General features: G+C 37.0%; 1 protein-coding gene across 1 annotated transcript in view; it reads left to right on the top strand.

Annotated features, from left to right (window-relative positions):
* Window positions 1-19,989, top strand: part of prkx (protein kinase X-linked) — a 61,752-nt gene that overhangs the window by 29,597 nt on the left and 12,166 nt on the right. The window contains exons 4-5 of the mRNA XM_073842095.1: window positions 7,360-7,479; window positions 16,882-16,977. Coding sequence (XP_073698196.1) covers window positions 7,360-7,479; window positions 16,882-16,977 — 216 coding nt within the window. The remainder of the gene's footprint in view (window positions 1-7,359; window positions 7,480-16,881; window positions 16,978-19,989) is intronic.

Genomic DNA, 19,989 nt, shown 5'->3' with positions numbered 1-19,989 from the left:
AGAAAGATAAAGAAGGAGACTGAAATAGAGAGCAGGAAAAGAAGGAATATAAATACTGTGAGAGACATGCTCGCAAGCTATTCCAGACCCCCTTTTGCATGAGTTTGCTGTCACTGTGGCAGTATTATGATAGAATCAGCAGTAATACGGCCCAGTGAGGTTATATATATTGAGAACAGAAGCGGGCCAAGCACTAAACCCTGAGGTACTTCAGTTTTGTGATGAGATTTAAATACTCATTGAAAAAACGAAATACATATTATGTTAAGGCTAAAAATAAAGTGTATAACTCCAAACTTTGCAATGTTAAGTTAGAAAATAATATTGTTTTGTATGTACATTATTATTGGTCCAGTAAAAAATTATACACTCTCATACTTGGGCAATTCTACAGAATTGGTGAACTGCTGTCCTACAAGCAAAAAACACATTTAAAAAGCAATTACCTATTCAAATCTTTTATTATCTATTGAAACCAGCAATAATATTTAAAATACAGTAAGCTTAATATATATAAAATCATCATTTAGTGGGTACTTGCAATTGGGAGATGGCTGGCCCGAACCCCAACCGCTAAATTTCAACTTATGAAAATGATATTGATATAATTTTTGCATTTTATTCCATTGTTGTTGTTTTTTAAAAAAAATATTTTTTACAAAAAAATAAATAAATAAATTAAGTAAAAAAAAAAATGTTTTATGTATTTTTTTGTAAATTATGAAACTTTGTTTTAAAAAAAAAAGTCTTGCATTTTCATGTCACTTCCGAAACGGTGTATGTTTTAGTCTATTGACTTAGACTGAATTTAACTACGCCCACACATTTATGATCAGGAAATATTTATGTGTCACTCTCTCTCATAGCTACATGGTAAGTAGATAGGCCTCATCATTTTGAGGTAAATGTTCTCAAAAGTATGAAAAATATGTGTGTAACTTTAACGAATGTCATTACCAAACACCGTTTTTCTATAATGAAACACTTTTTTGGGAGTTATTCCATAATATTTAATTATATACACTGTGTACATAATTATTAGGTTTCTTAGGACTCCAAATCAGCTGGACTGTCTCGGGGTGGAGTCGCCATTCTCCAGGGTGGGTGGACTGCCGTGAGAGCTGATCCGCTGCACGGTTGAGTTCCCCTGGTATGTGAATGGCAAGTAGCGATTTCAGCCACATTTGACTCCAAAGTAGAAGACGGCAGGCGAGTTGTGACATGCGAGGAGAGCGAAGACCGCCTTGGCGATTGATATACGCCACAGTCGCAGTGCTGTTGGTACGAACGAGCACGTGCTTCTGACGCAACGTCGATCGGAAGCGACGAAGGGCCAGAAGCACAGCAAACAACTCGAGGCAATTGATGTGCCACTGCAGTCGAGGTCCTGTCCAGGAGCCCCATACTGCTTGCCCATTGCATACAGCACCCCAACCCATGGTGGAGGCATCCGTGTAAACCACGACATGTCTGGACACCTGTCCCAAGGGCACTCCGGCCCGGAGGAAGGCAGGGTCTGACCACGAGCTGAATAATCGGTGACACTGCAGGGAAACGCCAATCCGGAGTGTGCCACGGTGCCATGCCCGTCTCGGGACTCGGTCGTGTAACCAGCGCTGAAGTGGTCTCATATGAAGCAAGCCCAGCGGCGTCACCACGGCTGCAGCTGCCATATGCCCCAGGAGCCTCTGAAATGTTTTGAGAGGAACCGCTGTCTTGTGTCTGAATAAGTCCAGACACTTCAGCACTGACTGCGCGCGCTCGTTCGTGAGGCGGGCTGTCATATTGACCGAGTCTAGCTCCACACTGAGAAAAAAGATCCTCTGCACTGGGGAGAGTTTGCTCTTCTCTCGGTTGACCTGAAGGCCCAGATGGCTGAGGTTCCCGAAGCACCAGGTCCCTCTGTTCGCACAACAGATCTCGCGAGTGAGCTATGAGAAGCCAGTCGTCGAGATAGTTGAGAATGCGAAGGCCCGACTGCCAAAGAGGGGTCAGGGCTGCCTCCGTGACTTTCGTGAAGACGCGGGGAGAGAGGGACAGGCCAAATGGAAGCACTTTGTACTGATACGCTCGACCTTCGAAGGCAAACCGTAAGGGGTCTGTGACGAGGAAGTATCGAGACGTGAAAGTACGTGTCCATCAGGTCGATGCTGCAAACCAATCCTGGGGACGAATGCAGGTTAGCATGCGCTTCGTCGTGAGCATCTTGAATGGCAGCCTGAGGAGGGACCGATTCAGAGCTCTGAGATCCAGGATGGGTCTTAACCCACCGCTCTTTTTGGGCACGATGAAGTAGGGACTGTAGAACCCTGACTTCATCTCGGCTGGAGGGACTGGCTCGATTGCATCCTTCGCCAGTAGGACTGCAATCTCCACACGCAGGACAGCGGCATGCGTGTCCGAATGGACAGAAGTGAGAAGGACGCCTCTGTATCTGGGCGGACGCCTGGCCAGTCATCCAGCCTGAGGCACCTCCAAACGGATCCCCCTGGCGGCCCGGAGGAGCATAGCCGAGAGTTCGGCATCAACCTCAGACGGAGCAGCGACCACAGTGGGGCGCTGGCCCACCGAGATGTCAGCCTCACCCTCAGACTCTCCCTCTGATGCTGCGACAGACATCTCTTCCTCCTGTGGAGCCCCAAAGGAGACGCTCAGCCCGGCTGGTTGGGAAGCGTACTGCTCTGGGAGCTCAACGGGGTCACGCTGAAGTGCAGAAGGCCGCAGGGCTTTGGGGGCCGGCGGCACGTTCTGCACTGTCACTCGTAAGTCCCCCTCGTGTATTGCCACGGCGGCCGAAAAGCATTGGCGGCTTAATGACATGCTGCGGGGCAATGAGGGGAGCCACCTTGCGAAAGAACGACGATTTTTCAGCGTGACTATGGTCATACGTTCACAGTGAACGCACGAACCATCCGTGAACGCTGCTTCAGCATGTTCTCGGCCCAAACATGTGAGGCAGCGTTCATGTCCATCTTGGGAGGTGAGGAAACTGCCACATCCAGCAGCGCACGGCTGGAAAACCATTCTGAAAAGAATGTTTTACACAGCCGTGAGAAATTACTCTTTTAGTCCCGGTCTGCCCAGGGAGGAACCACGGCACCACTGTGCACTCAAGAGGGGGTTGCTCGCTGGAGAGCAGGAGGCTTTGTTTTGGCCGTGAGAACGGCCGCCTGCAGGATCCCGCTGACGGCTGCCAAACACTCTTCTAGATATAAACTCTTTTAGATGGGCAGCACGTGAGCGGGGAAGAGTAGAGCAGGAACTTCGTTGTTTTTTTTTTTTTAAAGGCTCAAGCAGGATGGCTCCGAAGCAAAAATCTGAATGACTGGCTTATATACCATCTTATATACCCATATGTACGGGGCGTGGCTTGGCATGCAAATGCCACTCGCCAATTTTCATTGGCCTTTTGAATAAGGCTCAGAGATGATTGGACTCTCAAGCAAGTTCCCATATGTAACGTCGTAGTGAAACGACTGAAGGGGAACAAAACATTACTGTCACTACCGAAAATGTGCAGTCACGACCGAAACATGGGATTATCAACTAAGATTTTATAATGAATCCTTAACTTTGAAATCAGTATGATCAACTTTTTTGCCTTTTACAGAGAAAAAAAAATGTATTCAAAATACAACAAATCTCATTAATCACACTTGAAATATTGTTGAAATTGTAATTGTTATTGATTTACCTCTGAAAACATTATAATAAAATAGAAAAATATATAGAAGATGTAAGCAAAATCTTAGATCAATACAACCCTTCTTATTAAATGATATTTTACTGTTTCACTAGTGACAAATTTAGGGAGAGGACAAATATTCCAAAACTTTCTGGAAATACAATATGAGAATTAACTGCACAATTACTAGAAAAGTATACCTTGCATATTATACAATTTACTAATTTGTGAAAAAAGGCACATTTTTTCAAGATGTTTCCAACTATGACTTTAAACCAATTCTATTGAACGGCCCACTTATACAATATACTTTGTCACAAAATATTTTTGTTTACAGAATGCGTAGTCTCCAGTATAGGGTTTTTGTTACTCATGTATTTATATTGAGTTACTGTTATTGACGGAATCAGAGCAGAAAAAATGGTCTCTTTTACATGTATCTTCTCATTTCCTTATTTACATTCTGGTATCAACAGATACAATCTTATAATTCTGTTAAAAAACCATGTCCAGACAGAGAAGCAAAGGGCAGCCGTTTGCTGAAGGACAGGTCAACAGACTCAATTATCGACCGGCCCCATGGCCCCAAACAAACACAGATTTGTCATTTCACCCCATGGTGCTGCAGCTACTCCGTGTAATCAGAAACCCTCTACTACAGTGTAGTGGGCTTTCACCCTGGGTTCTAGCTCAATATACAGTTACGCTTATAGTATCTTTGGCTTGAAGTGGATATACCGTCTCTACCTTACACCAGCCAATACGATCCGCTCCAGATAGCCAGCTGTCACAAGGTGTACTGTAATTACACCCCTCTGTGTGCTGTCTAAACAGGCACTTCAGTAGATGGGCTATGTTACACTGGCTATATATCTATTTTTACTGGGTTAAATATATGGCCAACACAAATCCATATTTCGTGTACATGTATTTATTTATGGTAAATAGAGAATGTACGGTAAGCAGGTCATCGCAAAATAACTATTTAAGCTTTTCCTTTAGTTTGGAACACTGATCATTCCTTTATTTCGCAAGAATGACTGGCTGACTGTGCTTACACTAATGTATATCATACTTGTACAGAAGACCCTCAGTGAAATGCATTTAGTTAGTCATTTAATGTCCGGTTTGTGTGTTCTTTCGACAATATTATTCTAAGCATAATGATTTAAGTGATAAAATTTTGGAATGCTTTAATGTTTAATATGTCCCGCTTTTGCTTTACTTTATTGGGCAAAACAGAATGTTTGTTGTTGCTTTTTTTTTTTATAAAATGAAAAAAAAAAAATCTAAAAAAAAATTTCAGTTCAATTCCACACATATATGGCGTTCTTTCTTGTGTGGGACATAAACTATGTTTTGAAAAGTCAATGGTCAGCAAAACCAACAATTTTTAAAATACACTACCAGTCAAAAGTTTTTGAACAGTAAGATTTGTAATGTTTTTTAAAATAAGTATCTTTATTTATTTGATCCATTGTACACCAAAAATTTATTCCTGTGATCAAATCTATTTTTTTTTACATCATATTCCAGTCTTCAGTGTCACATGATCCTTCAGAAATTATTCTAATATGCTAATTTGCTGTTTCAAAAAAAAAAAAACATTCATTATTATTATTATTATTATTATTATTATTATTATTATTATTATCAATATTTAAAACATTTGAGTAGATTTTTTCAGGATTATTTGATGAATAGAAAGATCCAAAGATCAGCATTTATCTGAAATAAAAAGCTTTTGTAACATTATACACTATAACATTTAAAAGCTTGGAGTCAGTATCATTTTTTTAATATATAGAAATTAATACTTTTATTTAGCAAGGTTGCTTTACATTTCTATTCATCAAAGAAACCTGAAAAAACTGTTTTGCTGTTTTCAACATAATAATAATAATAATAATAATAATAATAATAATAATAATAATAATAATAATAATAATAATAAATGTTTTTGAGCAGCAAATTAGACTATTAAAATGATTTCTGAATGATCATGTGACTGAAGTAATGATGCTAAAAATTCAGCTTTGAAATCACAGAATAAATGAAATTTTAAAATATATTCAAATAGAAAACAGTTATTTTAAAAAGTAAAAATATTTAAAAAATGTACTGTTTTTTGCTGTACTTTGAATTAAATAAATGCAGGCTTGGTGAGCAGAAGAGACTAGAAAATCTTACTGTTCAAAAACTTTTGATTGGTAGTGTATATTCTTTTTTGTGTTCTGCAGAAGAACAAAAGTCATACAGGTTTGAAACAACATAAGAGCGAGTGATGATGATCAAAAAAAAATCACTACTGGCTGAGAAATAGTACAGAATCATACATATTTGCTCTTTATTTATGTCATCATAGAATTTGTTTTCATAGTCAACGGGTCACAAAACTCGCGGTTCAAATCATATTACATATTTTGAGTCACGGATCAGAAAGAAAAAAAACAACATGAATATAAGTTAGTTTTCCATTTATTCCTCAAAGCTAAGTACTACAGTAAAATGTAGTAGCCTAACTGAAAAGATCAAACATGATTAGAAACAAGTGAACAGCCAAAAAATAACTAAGAACAAATACACAAATGACAAGCATAGATCAATACAGCGGAACAAAGTTAGAAATAAAATAAGGTTGGTAGTATTCAGTTACAGAAATGTAATAATTAAGAGGCATTTGTTGCATCTAGAGGGGACATAACTACTCATTATAATGAGTCATACAGTCTTTTTACACGTTGAGTACAGAGTATAGAGTACCAAATATAGACTACTGAAGTTCTCTTTCGCTTCTTCTTGCATTGAAATGTTTTAAAATCTCTTGCGTATGTAAACGCCTCCAAATGATAAACTTCCACTCTAATATGGTAAATTTTTAGAGATGCACCGATTGATCGGCTAGTGATCGGAATCTCAATGCTCAAGTAATAGCATGTAGTACTAGCATTGATTTTTATACCTGTTTGAAGACAGTGCACGTTTTGTTATTAAAGTTATTGTTGTGAGATGATCCTGTAATTAATGTTTAAAAAAATCCATATAAAATTCATTGAAGAAAAGTTGATTTTTGTATGCCTGCTTTGTTACTTATATTTTATTTCTAATGTTTTCAAGGCTCAGAGCACTTTATTTTGTTAAAGTTATTTTAACATGAGAAGATGCTGTAATGTTTATACATTTCTTGTATTATGAAATAAAATAAATACATTGAGGAAAAGATTTTTGTTAGTATAACTATACTATGTTAGTTACAGGAACTAATTTTATACCTTTTTCGAAGGCACAAAGCACTTTATTTTGTTGTTAAAGATATTTTGTTGTAAGAAGATCCTGTAATGTTTAAAAATGTATTTTATTATAAAATAAATTTAATTAAAGAAAATATTTCTGTACAGGTCTATGCTTTCATTACAGTTCTTAAAAAAATAAAATCGGAATCGGCAAAAATCGGAATCGGTATCGGCCAAGAAAATTGCAATCGGTGCATCTCTATAAATTTTTGCAATTAATCTGTGGATCACATGCATGCTGAACCATGGGGCCTGGTCTGTGTGAATCACAGATCAAGTACGATCTGTTTAACCCATAACTGTTATTTATTTCCAGCTATGTGTTTTTTGATCCCTGTGGTCTCTTTTTGTACATCACTATTTTATTTTTTTTCTTTCCAGGACATGGACTCTATGTGGTACTCCTGAGTATTTAGCTCCAGAAGTGATACAGAGTAAAGGTCACGGACGAGCCGTGGACTGGTGGGCTCTAGGTGTTCTCATCTTTGAAATGCTTGCCGGGTAAGACGACTATGATCACCTCCTAAACATTTTACACTAGGGATTTCAACCAGGAATCTGAGATATTTAAACAGTTTAAATTAAAATTAACGAATGACCTGATAAGAATTGTAGATTGTTACTACTAAGTTTTACCAATAATATCTATATGTTTATTATTGGGAGTAACTGGGTTGGTTAGGAGTCTGAAAACCACTGATTTACAGCAAAACAACTTGGTAATTGAATTTCCATCTTTTAAAAATTCACCACATGTGGGTGACTTTCACGTGTTTGTGAGAAAAATGGGCACTTCAAATCCTATTTTATGACAACTATTTTCCATGTATAATTTCACTGCCCTTCAGTTAATGGCTACTTGACCAGAACCAGTCATGAATAAATATGTGAAGAAAAATAACACTTGCTATTTTATCCTGTATGGCTCACACTCTATTTGGATTGGCGTGAGATCAGGAAAAATAAGCTATTGTCAGAGATTCACCACTAGAGGGCAGCAGTGAAGTAGTTCTTTCTCAAAGCAGATGGCCTCTTTCAGTGCTGCCTCGATATTTATCCTTATTATGATATTTATCCCTATTTGCCTAGACGTTTATCCCTGCAGCCTATATTTAGTGTGCGCAAACTATGCACACAGATAATCTGTTCACATTTACAGTATCTCAGGGGGCAGATGTGTTTCTTGGAATAGATCTTGTTTACAAAAAGATTACCTCCAGATTAAACTGTTATTACAGCACGTGTGGCCATAAATGTGTGGTAGAACAGCAAGCAAAATTTGTAGATAAATTTTGGACACTAGGATCAGACACTTTCAGCATTATATCTGTCTTGCACAAGTAAACGTGCAAGAAAGTAATCTCCTTCCCTCCTGGTATAATTTTTTTGGATGCTGTAGTGTATATCCCATCCAAACTGCTCCATTCTCCCACCTGAGTGTTGCAGACTCGAAATCTACCCTAGAGCTTTCACAGGCTCTCGTGTAGAGGAAAAAGTGACCCACCCTCTTCATGCATCCCAGACTTCTTTTGAAGTTTTGGCTCCTGCATGTGAGTGAGAGAAAATGACCTGCATCTCCTTTTTTTTTTTTTAAGAGACAGACACATGGACATTGGCTCAGCTTGGCCAGACATACAAAAGCTCCCTTTAGTCATCTCTGAGACTGTAGGTGTGCTTGTCCGTGTATGTCAAAGGTCCTTTGAGACTCCTTCGTGGAAAATGCAGTTGAAATGACTTCTCCTGGCCTGAGCCATGCAAAGAGTCACAACCTCAACGTAGTGACAGCGTATGTGAGCAAATGATTTGTTGCTGCTATTTTATTTCAGACTTAACTATGTGTAGGTACAGAATTGGTGAACATGTCCCAAAAGAAAAATCTTGGTTCACAAAGACGGGAAAATAAAAAACAGATGTATTTTAGATTGAGATATGGTTAGAGACCTTAAATATCTGGGGTGTGTAAAAAAAGAGAGAGAGTAAAAAGTTGCATTTATGTAAATGTGAGAGAAACTTACACTCAGATCATAGGGGGGTCCATAGGAAACGACACATGCAGCTTCCTCTGAGAGTTTAAGAGGAAACTGTAGTCTCACTCTAGGCTCTCTTCCTTGATTAGCTTCAGAGTTCATGTAAACTTGATGTATATTTTTTCTGTTAGTTTTAACTGTAACTGGCAACTCAGTAAAAAATCCTGAATCCTAAAATAGCATTTCAAGGAACTTTCAAAATCTTTAAAATATATAACCCAAACTTTTGAACAGTATGGTGTAGTAGATATATTGTAAAAAGTCTAAACACCCCTAGTAAAACGGCAGGTTTTTGTAATTAAAGTGCCCCTGCTATGACCCTCTTAAAGGGCTCCTGTTATGCTCTTTTACAAAGTCTTTATTTTGTTTTGGGGGTGCACTAGAAAATGCTCCTCGTTCCACCTTCCGAAAAACCAAATGTGTTGTGATTGGTTAGCAGTCCCACTGCTCACGCCCCTTCCCAAAGCAACAAACTAGATTAAAGTGATTCTTACGTTTTAAATATGGATATTTTTCTTACAGAAACACATTGGATCACTAAAGGAGGCTTTTACTGACCCAAGAGTCTCCTACAAATGGTTTACCTGCATGCAAGGTCAAAAAGCACTTTTGTTTCTCAAAATATGTATTTAATATCACCTTATTTTTCCAACAATTCTCAAGTGATTAGTTTGAAGCTGTTCTAAGGTTCAGTCTCTAAACCCCTCCTCTCTTTGAGCCTACTCTGCTCTGATTGGTCAGATAGCCCACTCGGATGTGATTGGTCTGGCGTGTACTGCGTGTCAGAAATGATACGCCCATTGTCATAATTCCGTATTTTAAACGCTTGATAGAAATTTACAGCCTGGTCTCATGATGAAAAAGTAACTTTTTCGCGAGACGTGAAACATACTGCCATATAAGTTTTGTGGCATTCGATGTGAAATGTTCACTGGCTGGCGCTAAAAGAGTGTTCGTTTTGTTCTCTGAAACAGATGAACATACATATGGTACGTTTTATGTGACATTAGTTTTGTGTGTCACCGCAGTTCTGACTTGAAATTTCTTTTGAGTGGCGCTATAACTTTAATGCTCTGTGACGTTTTAAAATAACGTACCATCTGCACTACACCTAAACCTACTCTATAGTATGAACAAAAGCGAATGTGACATAAAAAACGCAATTGCAAGCATGCCGTTTTAGCTTGTTTTTTGATTTCTCATCTTTCAGCTCTTTCATTGTGAGTTTTGTTTTTCACGGGATTCGTACCCATGGATTGCGCATCCAAATTCAGTGCCGACTGAGATACAGAGGAAGCTTGATACGCCTGGAAAGCGAAACCTATGGAGCTGTATAAAATAACTGTGTACGAAAACGATTACCACCTCTAGTGTTCATTTCTGTTGGAAACTGCAGTCATATGTACGTATTACGTATCGCGTCTTGCGAAAAAGTTCCCAGAGGTACGTTGTCATCATGAGACCAGGTAGGTTATTCTTTCTAGGAGACTTCTTTCAAGAGTCTTCTTTCTTGCTTGTGAGAGACAATAACTTTATTTATCATGCACTTCCGGCTTTACAACTTTGCAGATCACTTACCTTTACATACAGTTACATTACATACTGCATGAAAGGCAATATTGAAAATGTCATAATAGGGGCACTTTAATACATCATTTAAGTGATGCTGATTAATACTTAATGTAAAGCAGCTATTTCTCTAAGAGATCGTTAGCATCAGTTTGTGTCTTTTTGTCTGTGAAGATCTTACAAAGGCTACAGGGTATTTCCAAAACATTAGATTGGACATGGAATACCTTGACAGCACTCAATCACACATGGTGACACTGGGGCACCTCAATGACATTGCAAAGTACAAGGCACAGGGTATATAAAACTGACAAGTACTGGTCCCTTGCTGCATGTGACAACAATATCCTGTTATCTTCATATGTCTGGGCTATGGGGTAGGATGGCTAGACAGAAGCCATTACCACTACCTGATCTCATGAAAAAAACATACCTGTGGGAAATTTTCCGCAAGATGAGAAATACATGCCAAGAAGTACAAATCACTGCAGTTTCCAACAGAAACGAGAGTAAAACGGTGAGCACTTGTAATCGTTTTCGAACACAGTTATGATTACAGCTCCATATGTTTCGCTTTCTGGACGTAACAAGCTTGCTCAGTAGCTCAGCCGGCATTAAATTGGACTTGGGTATGAATCCCGTGAAAAACATGGCTCACAAAGAAAGAGCTGAAAGATGAGAGATCGAAAAACAAGCTAAAATGGCATGCTTGCAATTGCGGTTTTACGTCACATTCACTTTTCATACTATCGGGTAGGATTAGGTGTTCAGATGGTACATTATTTTAAAACGTCACAGAGTTATAGCACCACTCAACGGACATTTCAAGTCAGAACTGCAGTGACACGTACAAAACCAACGTCACATAAAACATACCATATATGCGTTCATCTGTTCCGAGGAAAAAAGCAAACAAAGGAACACTCTTTTAGCGCCACTTAGTGGACATTTCACGTTGAATGTGTCACGAAATGCACATGGCGGTTCGTATTTCGTGTCTTGCAAAAAAAAAGTTCCCACAGGTACTTTTTCGTCATGAGATCAGGTTGGAAAAAAAAAGGCATATGTGACCCTGGACCACAAAACCAGTCTTAAGTCACTGGGGTATATTTGTAGCAATAGCAAAAATACATTGTATGGGTCAAAATTATTGATTTTTCTTTTATGTCAAAAATCATTAGGAAATTAAGTAAAGATCATGTTCCATGAAGATTTTTTGTAAAATTCCTACTGTAAACCTATCAAAATGTAATTTTTGATTAGTAATATGCATTGCTAAGAACTTAATTTGGACAACTTTAAAGGTGATTTTCTCAGTATTTTGATTTTTTGCACCCTTAGATTTCAGATTTTCAAATAGATGTATCTCGGCCAAATATTGTCCTATCCTAACAAACCATACATCAATAGAAAGCTTATTTATTGAACTTTCATATGATGTATATATCTCAGTTTTGTAAAATGTAACCTTATGACTGGTTTTGTGGTCCAGGGTCACATATATGACTATATACAAAATTAATCATCATCTGACCCATATGCAAACTTTATAATGAGCATTTTTAGGAATACCACCTACCTGCGATGCATATGTCCACCCAGGTGCTACTACAGGCAACAATCACATTTACTAAAAGCAGAGAGCCCTTGAGTTCAAAAACAGCTGTATGGAGAACAGAATTCAAGGGTCTCAAGACGCATTTTTCAAAGTGTCTTTAAAATACTACAGTCACAGCGCAAGGTGCTGAAAAAGAGCCAGACAAAATGCATAAATAAATGTTAGTCTGCTCTGCATTTGTGCTTAGATTAACGGTTTGAAAATATTCAATAATGGCTCCTGTGTGAACAGACAAATTGGCAGATTGAAATTTAGGCCAGTAGTGAACTTATTCAATACTAAAGAAATAAAGCAACACATTAATGGTCTAAACATATTGAAGCCACAATAATTTATTTTCTTAACAAATATTAATAAATTGATTGACTAATATACATTACTTTTGATTAATTAATCCTCAAATCATCATAAATTTGATTTTCAATCAGTTTACAGTCTTTGCTATAATACAATAGCTACTTCCAACAGTTCAAGAGCACACTTTTTTAAAAAAGCTGTGTTCTTTTTTTTTTTTTATCTTTTTCTCAGTGGAATCTTGGCGACACCTGTGCTGTTATGTAAAAGTTGCCGTTTCATAATTCTCCTTTTTCCCCTGTCACCAGCCACTGCTTACAGTAACACTATAGAGACTAATATGTCTCTTCTGCTCGCTTTCTCCTTCTCTCCGTTGCTCTTTTCCATCACCCACGAGAAGGAATAGCTGCAAGTTCTGCTCTCCTGGCCTCTCTCTCTCTGTTTATGGTTTCCACATTCAGTCAGTACTGTCAGTCCTGGTCAATCCATTATGTGGAACCACCTTATTTTACTTCTTTCAGAAGGCCGCAGCTAGATGTCTTTAAAGGGATAGAAAATTCTGTCATTCTATTCATTAACAGTATATGGTGACCAGACACTCAGGCATAAAAAAATTAAATAAAAATAATAATAAATCATCAGTAATGTACGCTACCAGTCAAAATGTTTTGAACAGTAAGATTTTTAATGTTTTTAAAGAAGTATATTCTGCTCACCAAGCCTGCATTTATTTGATCCAAAGTACAATTTTTTTGTTTTCTATTTAAATGTATATTTTAAAATGTTATTAATTCCTGTGCTTTCAATGCTGTATTTTTAGCATAATTTCTTCAGTCACGTGATTCTTCAGAAATCCTTATAATATTCTGATTTGCTGCAAAAATCATTTATTATTATTATTATTATTATTATTATTATTATTATTATGTTAAAAACAGAGTTATTTCAGGTTTCTTTGATGAATAGAAAGTTCAGAAGAACATCATCTGAAATAGAAATATTTTGTAACATTATATATGTGTTTATCATTACTTTCGATTTAATTTTAAGCATCCGTGCTAAATAAAAGTATTGATTTCTATCATTTTTTTCCACCCAAAAAATAATAAAAATAAATTTTTTTTTTGTGTGTTTTCAAATATAAAACAGGTAGTTTAAATAGTAAAAATATTTCAACATTTTACTGGTTTTGCTGTGCTTCGGATCAAAATGCAGGCTTAATGAGCAGAAGAGACTTTTTTTTAAAAAACTGTTCAAAAACTTATGACTGGTGGTGTATATGACTGAAATATGTCTATGGTATACAGTTGGTCTAGACTAAAATTAAGTATTAAATCTGAACCCAAAAATTAATATTTAAAAAAAATTGCAGAAAGTTTACTCACTCTCAGGCCATTGTCATCAGAACAGATTTGAAGAAATAATTTGTAGAGGGAAAAAAAGCATTATATCACTGGATCCTCTGCAGTGAATGGGTGCCGCCAGAATGAAAGTCCAAACAGCTGGTAAAAATATTACAATAATCCACAATTAATTCTCAGTCCATTAATTAACATCTTGTCAAGTGAAAAGCTTTTGTATTTGTAAGAAACAACCATTACTTTAGTAAAATGCGAGTCCTCTTTCTATAATATTGCTTTCTCTAGTTAAAAAAGTCATCTTGTCTGAATGAACAAACAAGTGAAAACAGCCTAAACCAGTTATAAACAAATATGTTGATGGATTTTGAACAAAGAAGGAACAGACGTTTTCACTGGAGCAAGTGTTGTTATGAATTATGGACTTGTGTTTTGGCCTGAAGCAGTGGTTTAAAGTTAAAATGCCCAAATGATGGATTTGTTTATTATAAACACACAGCTTTTTTCTGCATAAGACATTAATTGATGGATTGGAGTCATGTGGATTACTTGTGGTTTATAGTGATGTTTTTATCAGCTGTTTGGACTATCATTCTGATGGCACCCATTCACTGCAGAGGATTCATTGGTGAGCAACTGATGTAATGCTAAATTTCTCCAAATCTGTTTCTGTGAAAAGAAAAACTCATCTTGGATGGTCTGAGGGAAAGTACACTTTTGGCAATTTTACCTTTTTTTTCGACTATTTCTTTGAATAATACGGTACTGCGGTCATTCTGGGTAATACTCTTTTAAGCCATCTCACATTTGTCCTCCCCGTTGTTCGACTCTGTGGTAATGGCTTGTTCAGTGTCAATCACTGCAGGGTCTTTCGCTCTATATTTTGCTACTGATGTATGTCTCATCATCTCATCTGCACTGTTGACACTTGAGTTCCATCATTGTCGGTGATCTGTGCTCTCATGAGATTTCAGGTCGCCTAGTAACAGGCTCATTAGCATCTCTCACCTTATCTATCCCTCATATTCAGCGGCTCTTTTCGGTGCCAGCTGGATGCAGGCATTAAACACAAGCTCATTGAGAGTGCAAGTATGTTTGATGGCATGTTGGTCGAGGCTGGAAGTCTCTAATGGAGGAGTAATGGATAACACAGTATGAGCTTGAGAATCACTCTACCAGACATTAGAGAACACACATCAGAATGTGTAGAAACAGCATTATACTGAGTAGAGTTGGGGTACTCGGACTTGTACTCGGACTCGAGTCCGGTCTCTAATACAATTTTTAACGGCCTCGGACTGGTCACGGACTCGGATGCATTTTGACTCGGACTCAAGCTTTTCGGACTCGGGAATTATAGCCGAGTCCAGGACAGTTGATGGAAATTTTATTGACTCGATGCATATTACGAAAGTGACATTCAGTATTCACATGTGTTTAAAAGTCTTGCAAGTACTTGAAAGCCAGCTGGTTTCTTTGCATACACATTCCCAAAGCGGGCTCACCGAAAGCGCCTCTCAGTCAGCATGTGAATGCTGAATTAAGCATTCTATTGCATGTTATTGCTACACACTTACACGAAAAATAATGTCAAAATGCACCATCTTGGAGAGTATTCATGTAAATGCAGTCGGTTTTGTCTTGAGTTAATTTGAACAGTTGGGAGAAATACAGATGTGTCAAAATATATGATCTGTGCGTCCGTACTTAAAGCGACAGCAGCGTAAACCTGCTGCAGCAGACTGCGTCATATTACATTTATTTAATCTCACAATTCAGACATTTTTTTTTATATGTCGTTCATATGTTGTATTTCAGACTTTATAACTCAATTTACCTCAACAGTAGTGAGTTTGTCAGTTATGAGGGGAAAAAATGCCAGAAGTGTGGGATATAAACTCATTAATTTTGAGCTGAAAAGGGAAAAGGGAGAATGACTTTTCTTATCAGAATTGTGAGATATAATCTCGGAATCGTGAAATTTTTAAATATAAACTCAAATGTACTTTTTTTACTCTTTTATTCTCTGGCTTCCGTAGACTGCTACTTAAAAACTGTCATTAACCCTCACAGCCTCATTTTCATCCAAGAAAAAAATAAATAAATGCCATCTACCCTATCTAAGGTCTAACCATTCGTCATATAAAACCCAAAACACAGCCACAGAGATAGGAGGTGCTTTCTCTGCTCCTCAGGTCTCATTCACTAAGCTTCCTACCCACCCCATTGAATTTATACGTTTACTATATAACAACAAATAAAGTCAAGTTCTGTCCTGCCCTATAATTTTTCACATTCTAAAAGCTATTTCACTCTGAAATATGTCACAATACATAAGCTATAACTTTTGTTACATGACTTTAAGTTTGCTGAGCAGGACACTAATTATGAGATGGTGTGAAATCAAAAATCCAAATGGCAATATGCAAGAGGTTTGCTTTTGTTACATTTAAATTGGCATTGCCTTATTCTAGTTGTAAAGGTTAAAACCAGGTTAAGATACTGACAAACAGTAGTGTTTAGTTGGACTCGGACTCGACCCATTTGGACTCGGACTCGAATGGTTAAAGACTCGGACTCGACTTGGACTCGACTTAGGTGGACTCGAACCCAACACTAATACTGAGACACAGTATAACTTTCAACCGTTGCATACCTCCAGTGGTGCAGACCAGGGATGCATCTGTGAAATTCACACATAAAAGTGAGGTTAAATTCAGTATTAAATTTGCTCTTATATTGAGGTAAAAATTGACTTTTTTTTTGCAAATTTAAGTTTGGTCTTTGATGGTTTAAGTCACAGTTGTGTTTGTCCGCATCTGTTTGCTGATGTGTCCAATGTCCATAGTTCCAGTTCTGGTCTGTATATGAATCATTGTAGAGGTTTTTATATGACTAATCTGACAGGACTAAGCCAAAGATTAAGTCTTCGTTTTTTGGCATTTTAGAACTATTGAATTCACTTAAACCGTCAATAAGATGGAGGAACTGCTCGGTGTCATTCTGACACATTAATTGGTTGTATTTTTTTTCTAAGGTATCCACCATTTTTTGATGATAATCCCTTTGGCATCTACCAGAAGATCCTGTCCGGAAAGCTGGAGTTTCCGCGGCATCTGGATTTCTACGTAAAGTGAGTTTGATCACGAAAACACAAGCGAATGACACATGCCATATTTATAGCATGCATAAAACACAAAGTCTAGTGAAATCATGTCAGCATCAACATGAAATATTGTTTGATCTCAAACGTATGTGTGTGGGGGGAAAGTACAAGTCTTTTTATTGCTTTTTATTGTCTTTTTTTTGTAACTGAAATAAATCTGGGGGAAAAAGAATGTTATTTTTGATTTTAAAACTATTAGTGAAAAACTACATAACTATATAACTTCAAAAGATTAAATGAAAATTAGAAATGTAGCCTTGGCAAATTAGTGAAATAAAACAGATTGAAGTACTAAAATTGCTCAAATTGAAATAAAAATAAAGCTAAATTGAAATATTTAAGATCTATTAAAAATCACAAAAATTCTAACACTTTCTAAAACTAACTAAAAATATAACAATACAAGATAATTTAGATTATGAATAAATACTACTGTCTTCATTAATCTGCATACATTTGAAAATGGCATTTTAGTTTTAAAATGCTCTGTCCATATTAGCATTTTCAAGGGTTTTCCTAAAGGTTCTCATTCATATTTTAGCAACGGTGTAAACGTAAATAGGCACAATACCAATAAACATTGATATCTATTAGTACAATACAGTATGTGTCACATGACTAAACGTGTCATTATTTATTACTATGTTTTTACATACTTTAGAGAGTGTTTTCAAAAAGCTCAGTTTTCCATGAAAAAACAGCATCTCAGTGTGGACAGAAGGCCAAAACAGAGAAAAAAGTGATGCAGTTTCAAATGTAGACAAGGCAGTTGATTTCAAAAGTGTACATACACCTTGCAGAATCTACAAAATGTTAATTGTTTTAGCAAAATAAGAGAGCTCATACAACATGCATGTTATTTTTTGTTTAGTACTGACCTAAATAAGATATTTCCCTGTTCAAAAGTTAACATACACTTGATTCTAAATACTGTGTTTTGATCTAAATGATCCACAGCTGTGTTTTTTTTCTGTTTAGTAATAGTTGTTCATGAGTCCCTTGTTTGTTCTGGACAGTTAAACTGCCTGCTGTTCTTCGGAAAAATTCTTTAGATCCCATGGTTTCTTTGGTTTTTCAGCATTTTTGTGTATTTGAACCCTTTCCAACAATGACTGTATGGTTTTGAGATCCATCTTTTCACCCTGAGGACAACTGAGGGACTCATATGCAACTATTACAGAAGGTTAAAACTTTCACTGATGCTCCAGAAAGAAACACAATGCAATAAAGGAGTGAGAACTTTTTAAATTTGAAGATCAGGGTAAATTGAACTTACTTTGTCTGAGGGGAAACATGCAAGTATCTTCTGTAGCTTCTGAAGGGCAGTATTAAATAAAAAAATAAGACAAATGTACACACCTTCATTCTGTTCACACCCCTTAATGCATCGTTTTTCCTTCTAAAGCATTAGTGAGCGTTTGAACCTTCTGTAATAGTTGAATACAAGTTGTCCTCAGGGTGAAAAGATGGATTTCAATAGTTCAAGAAAAGGGTTCAAATACACAAAAAAAATGCTGAAAAACCAAAGCATATGTGAACCTGATGGATTTTTTTCTGAAGAACAGCAGGCAGTTTAACTGTTCAGGACAAACAAGGGACTCATGAACAACTATCACCAACAAAAAATACAGCTGTGGATCATTCAGCTAACAGCATAGTATTAAGAATCAAGTGTATGTAAACTTTTGAACGAGGTAATTTTTATAAATTCAACTATTATTTTTTGTGGACTATATGTAAACATCTTTTTTGTGATGTATCTTATTCAGGTCAGTACTAAATAAAAAATAACATGCATTTGGTATGATCCCTCTTATTTTGCTAAAAGAATTAACATTTTGCAGATTCTGCAAGGTGTATGTAAACTTTTGACCACAACTGTATATTAATTCAATTATACTGAAATATATGTCTCTGAACATCAATAATAATTTTAACAGTTGAACAGTATCTTAATGCGATAAAAACATTTGTTAATATGATGCTTTATGTTATTATAGACAACTTTTATAGACATTTTTATTTTCAGTAATAACAGGGTGTCCTTGCTGCATCTCTATAACTTGAAAGGGGTCTTTGACATGACAAAAAGTTAAAGAGCCCTGTTTTAGAGAGTTCATAGTTAGAAGAGAGATGCTCTCACAGTTCTACATGCATTTACAAACTAAGTCATGTCCTCTAATGAACTCGTCCACACACGAGTGGAGGCATCCTCCAGATTACAGACTGGCGGGTGTCTATTTACTCTACACTATTACTCATGGTGCTTTTGAACTAAAAGAGCTCAGGATTCAGCAAACGACCCACTGTCCCCTCTTGTTCAAAAAAGTAATCCTTTAATTTATCCCTCTCAAGAAAACAAACAGTATTCTCATCTAAGCAGTAATTGCAGCTGTACAAACACAAAGACAAAATGACATCACAGCTGCAATTTCTAATATGGCTTTTGTCCACTAGAGGCTAAACTCACTGCTTCAAACGGTCTGCACTCCAGAGACACAGACAGCTTGAGGAAGCTCTCTGAAATAGAGACAGACAGTCACCTCAGGCAAAGCAAATCCGTGTTTCCTTTCAACTGGCATGTTTACTCTACTTACAATTGTGAAAGTAGCCGAAACTACAACTTATGTCAGTAGGGATTTAACAAGCTTGATAAGATAATGGTGTTCTGAAGTCAAACACACATGATCATTGGAGAATGAATAACATCTGCCAGGGAAGCTAGAGTGAATGGGAAGGTCATCTGTAGCACGATCGCTCCAGGCGTCTCTCGTGTTAGGTTGAGTGAGAACATCAACGGCACAGCAGTAAACATGCTAATGCGCTCGTGTTCGCAGCTTGAAGTCTGTTGGGTCGTAGATACAGACTGATTTTAAACCTAATAAGTAAGAGTTGGGTATAGAGCTTGATACAGGTGAATTTTTATGTGTGTAGAAATTGTTTTCATGTTAATAAGCTGCAGTTTGAATGATCTCTCTT

Source organism: Garra rufa, chromosome 6, assembly GCF_049309525.1.
Source record: "Garra rufa chromosome 6, GarRuf1.0, whole genome shotgun sequence".
Classification (NCBI taxonomy): Eukaryota; Metazoa; Chordata; class Actinopteri; order Cypriniformes; family Cyprinidae; genus Garra; species Garra rufa.
Note: the sequence above shows the minus strand (reverse complement) of the source record. Positions and strands in the feature narration are given on the sequence as shown.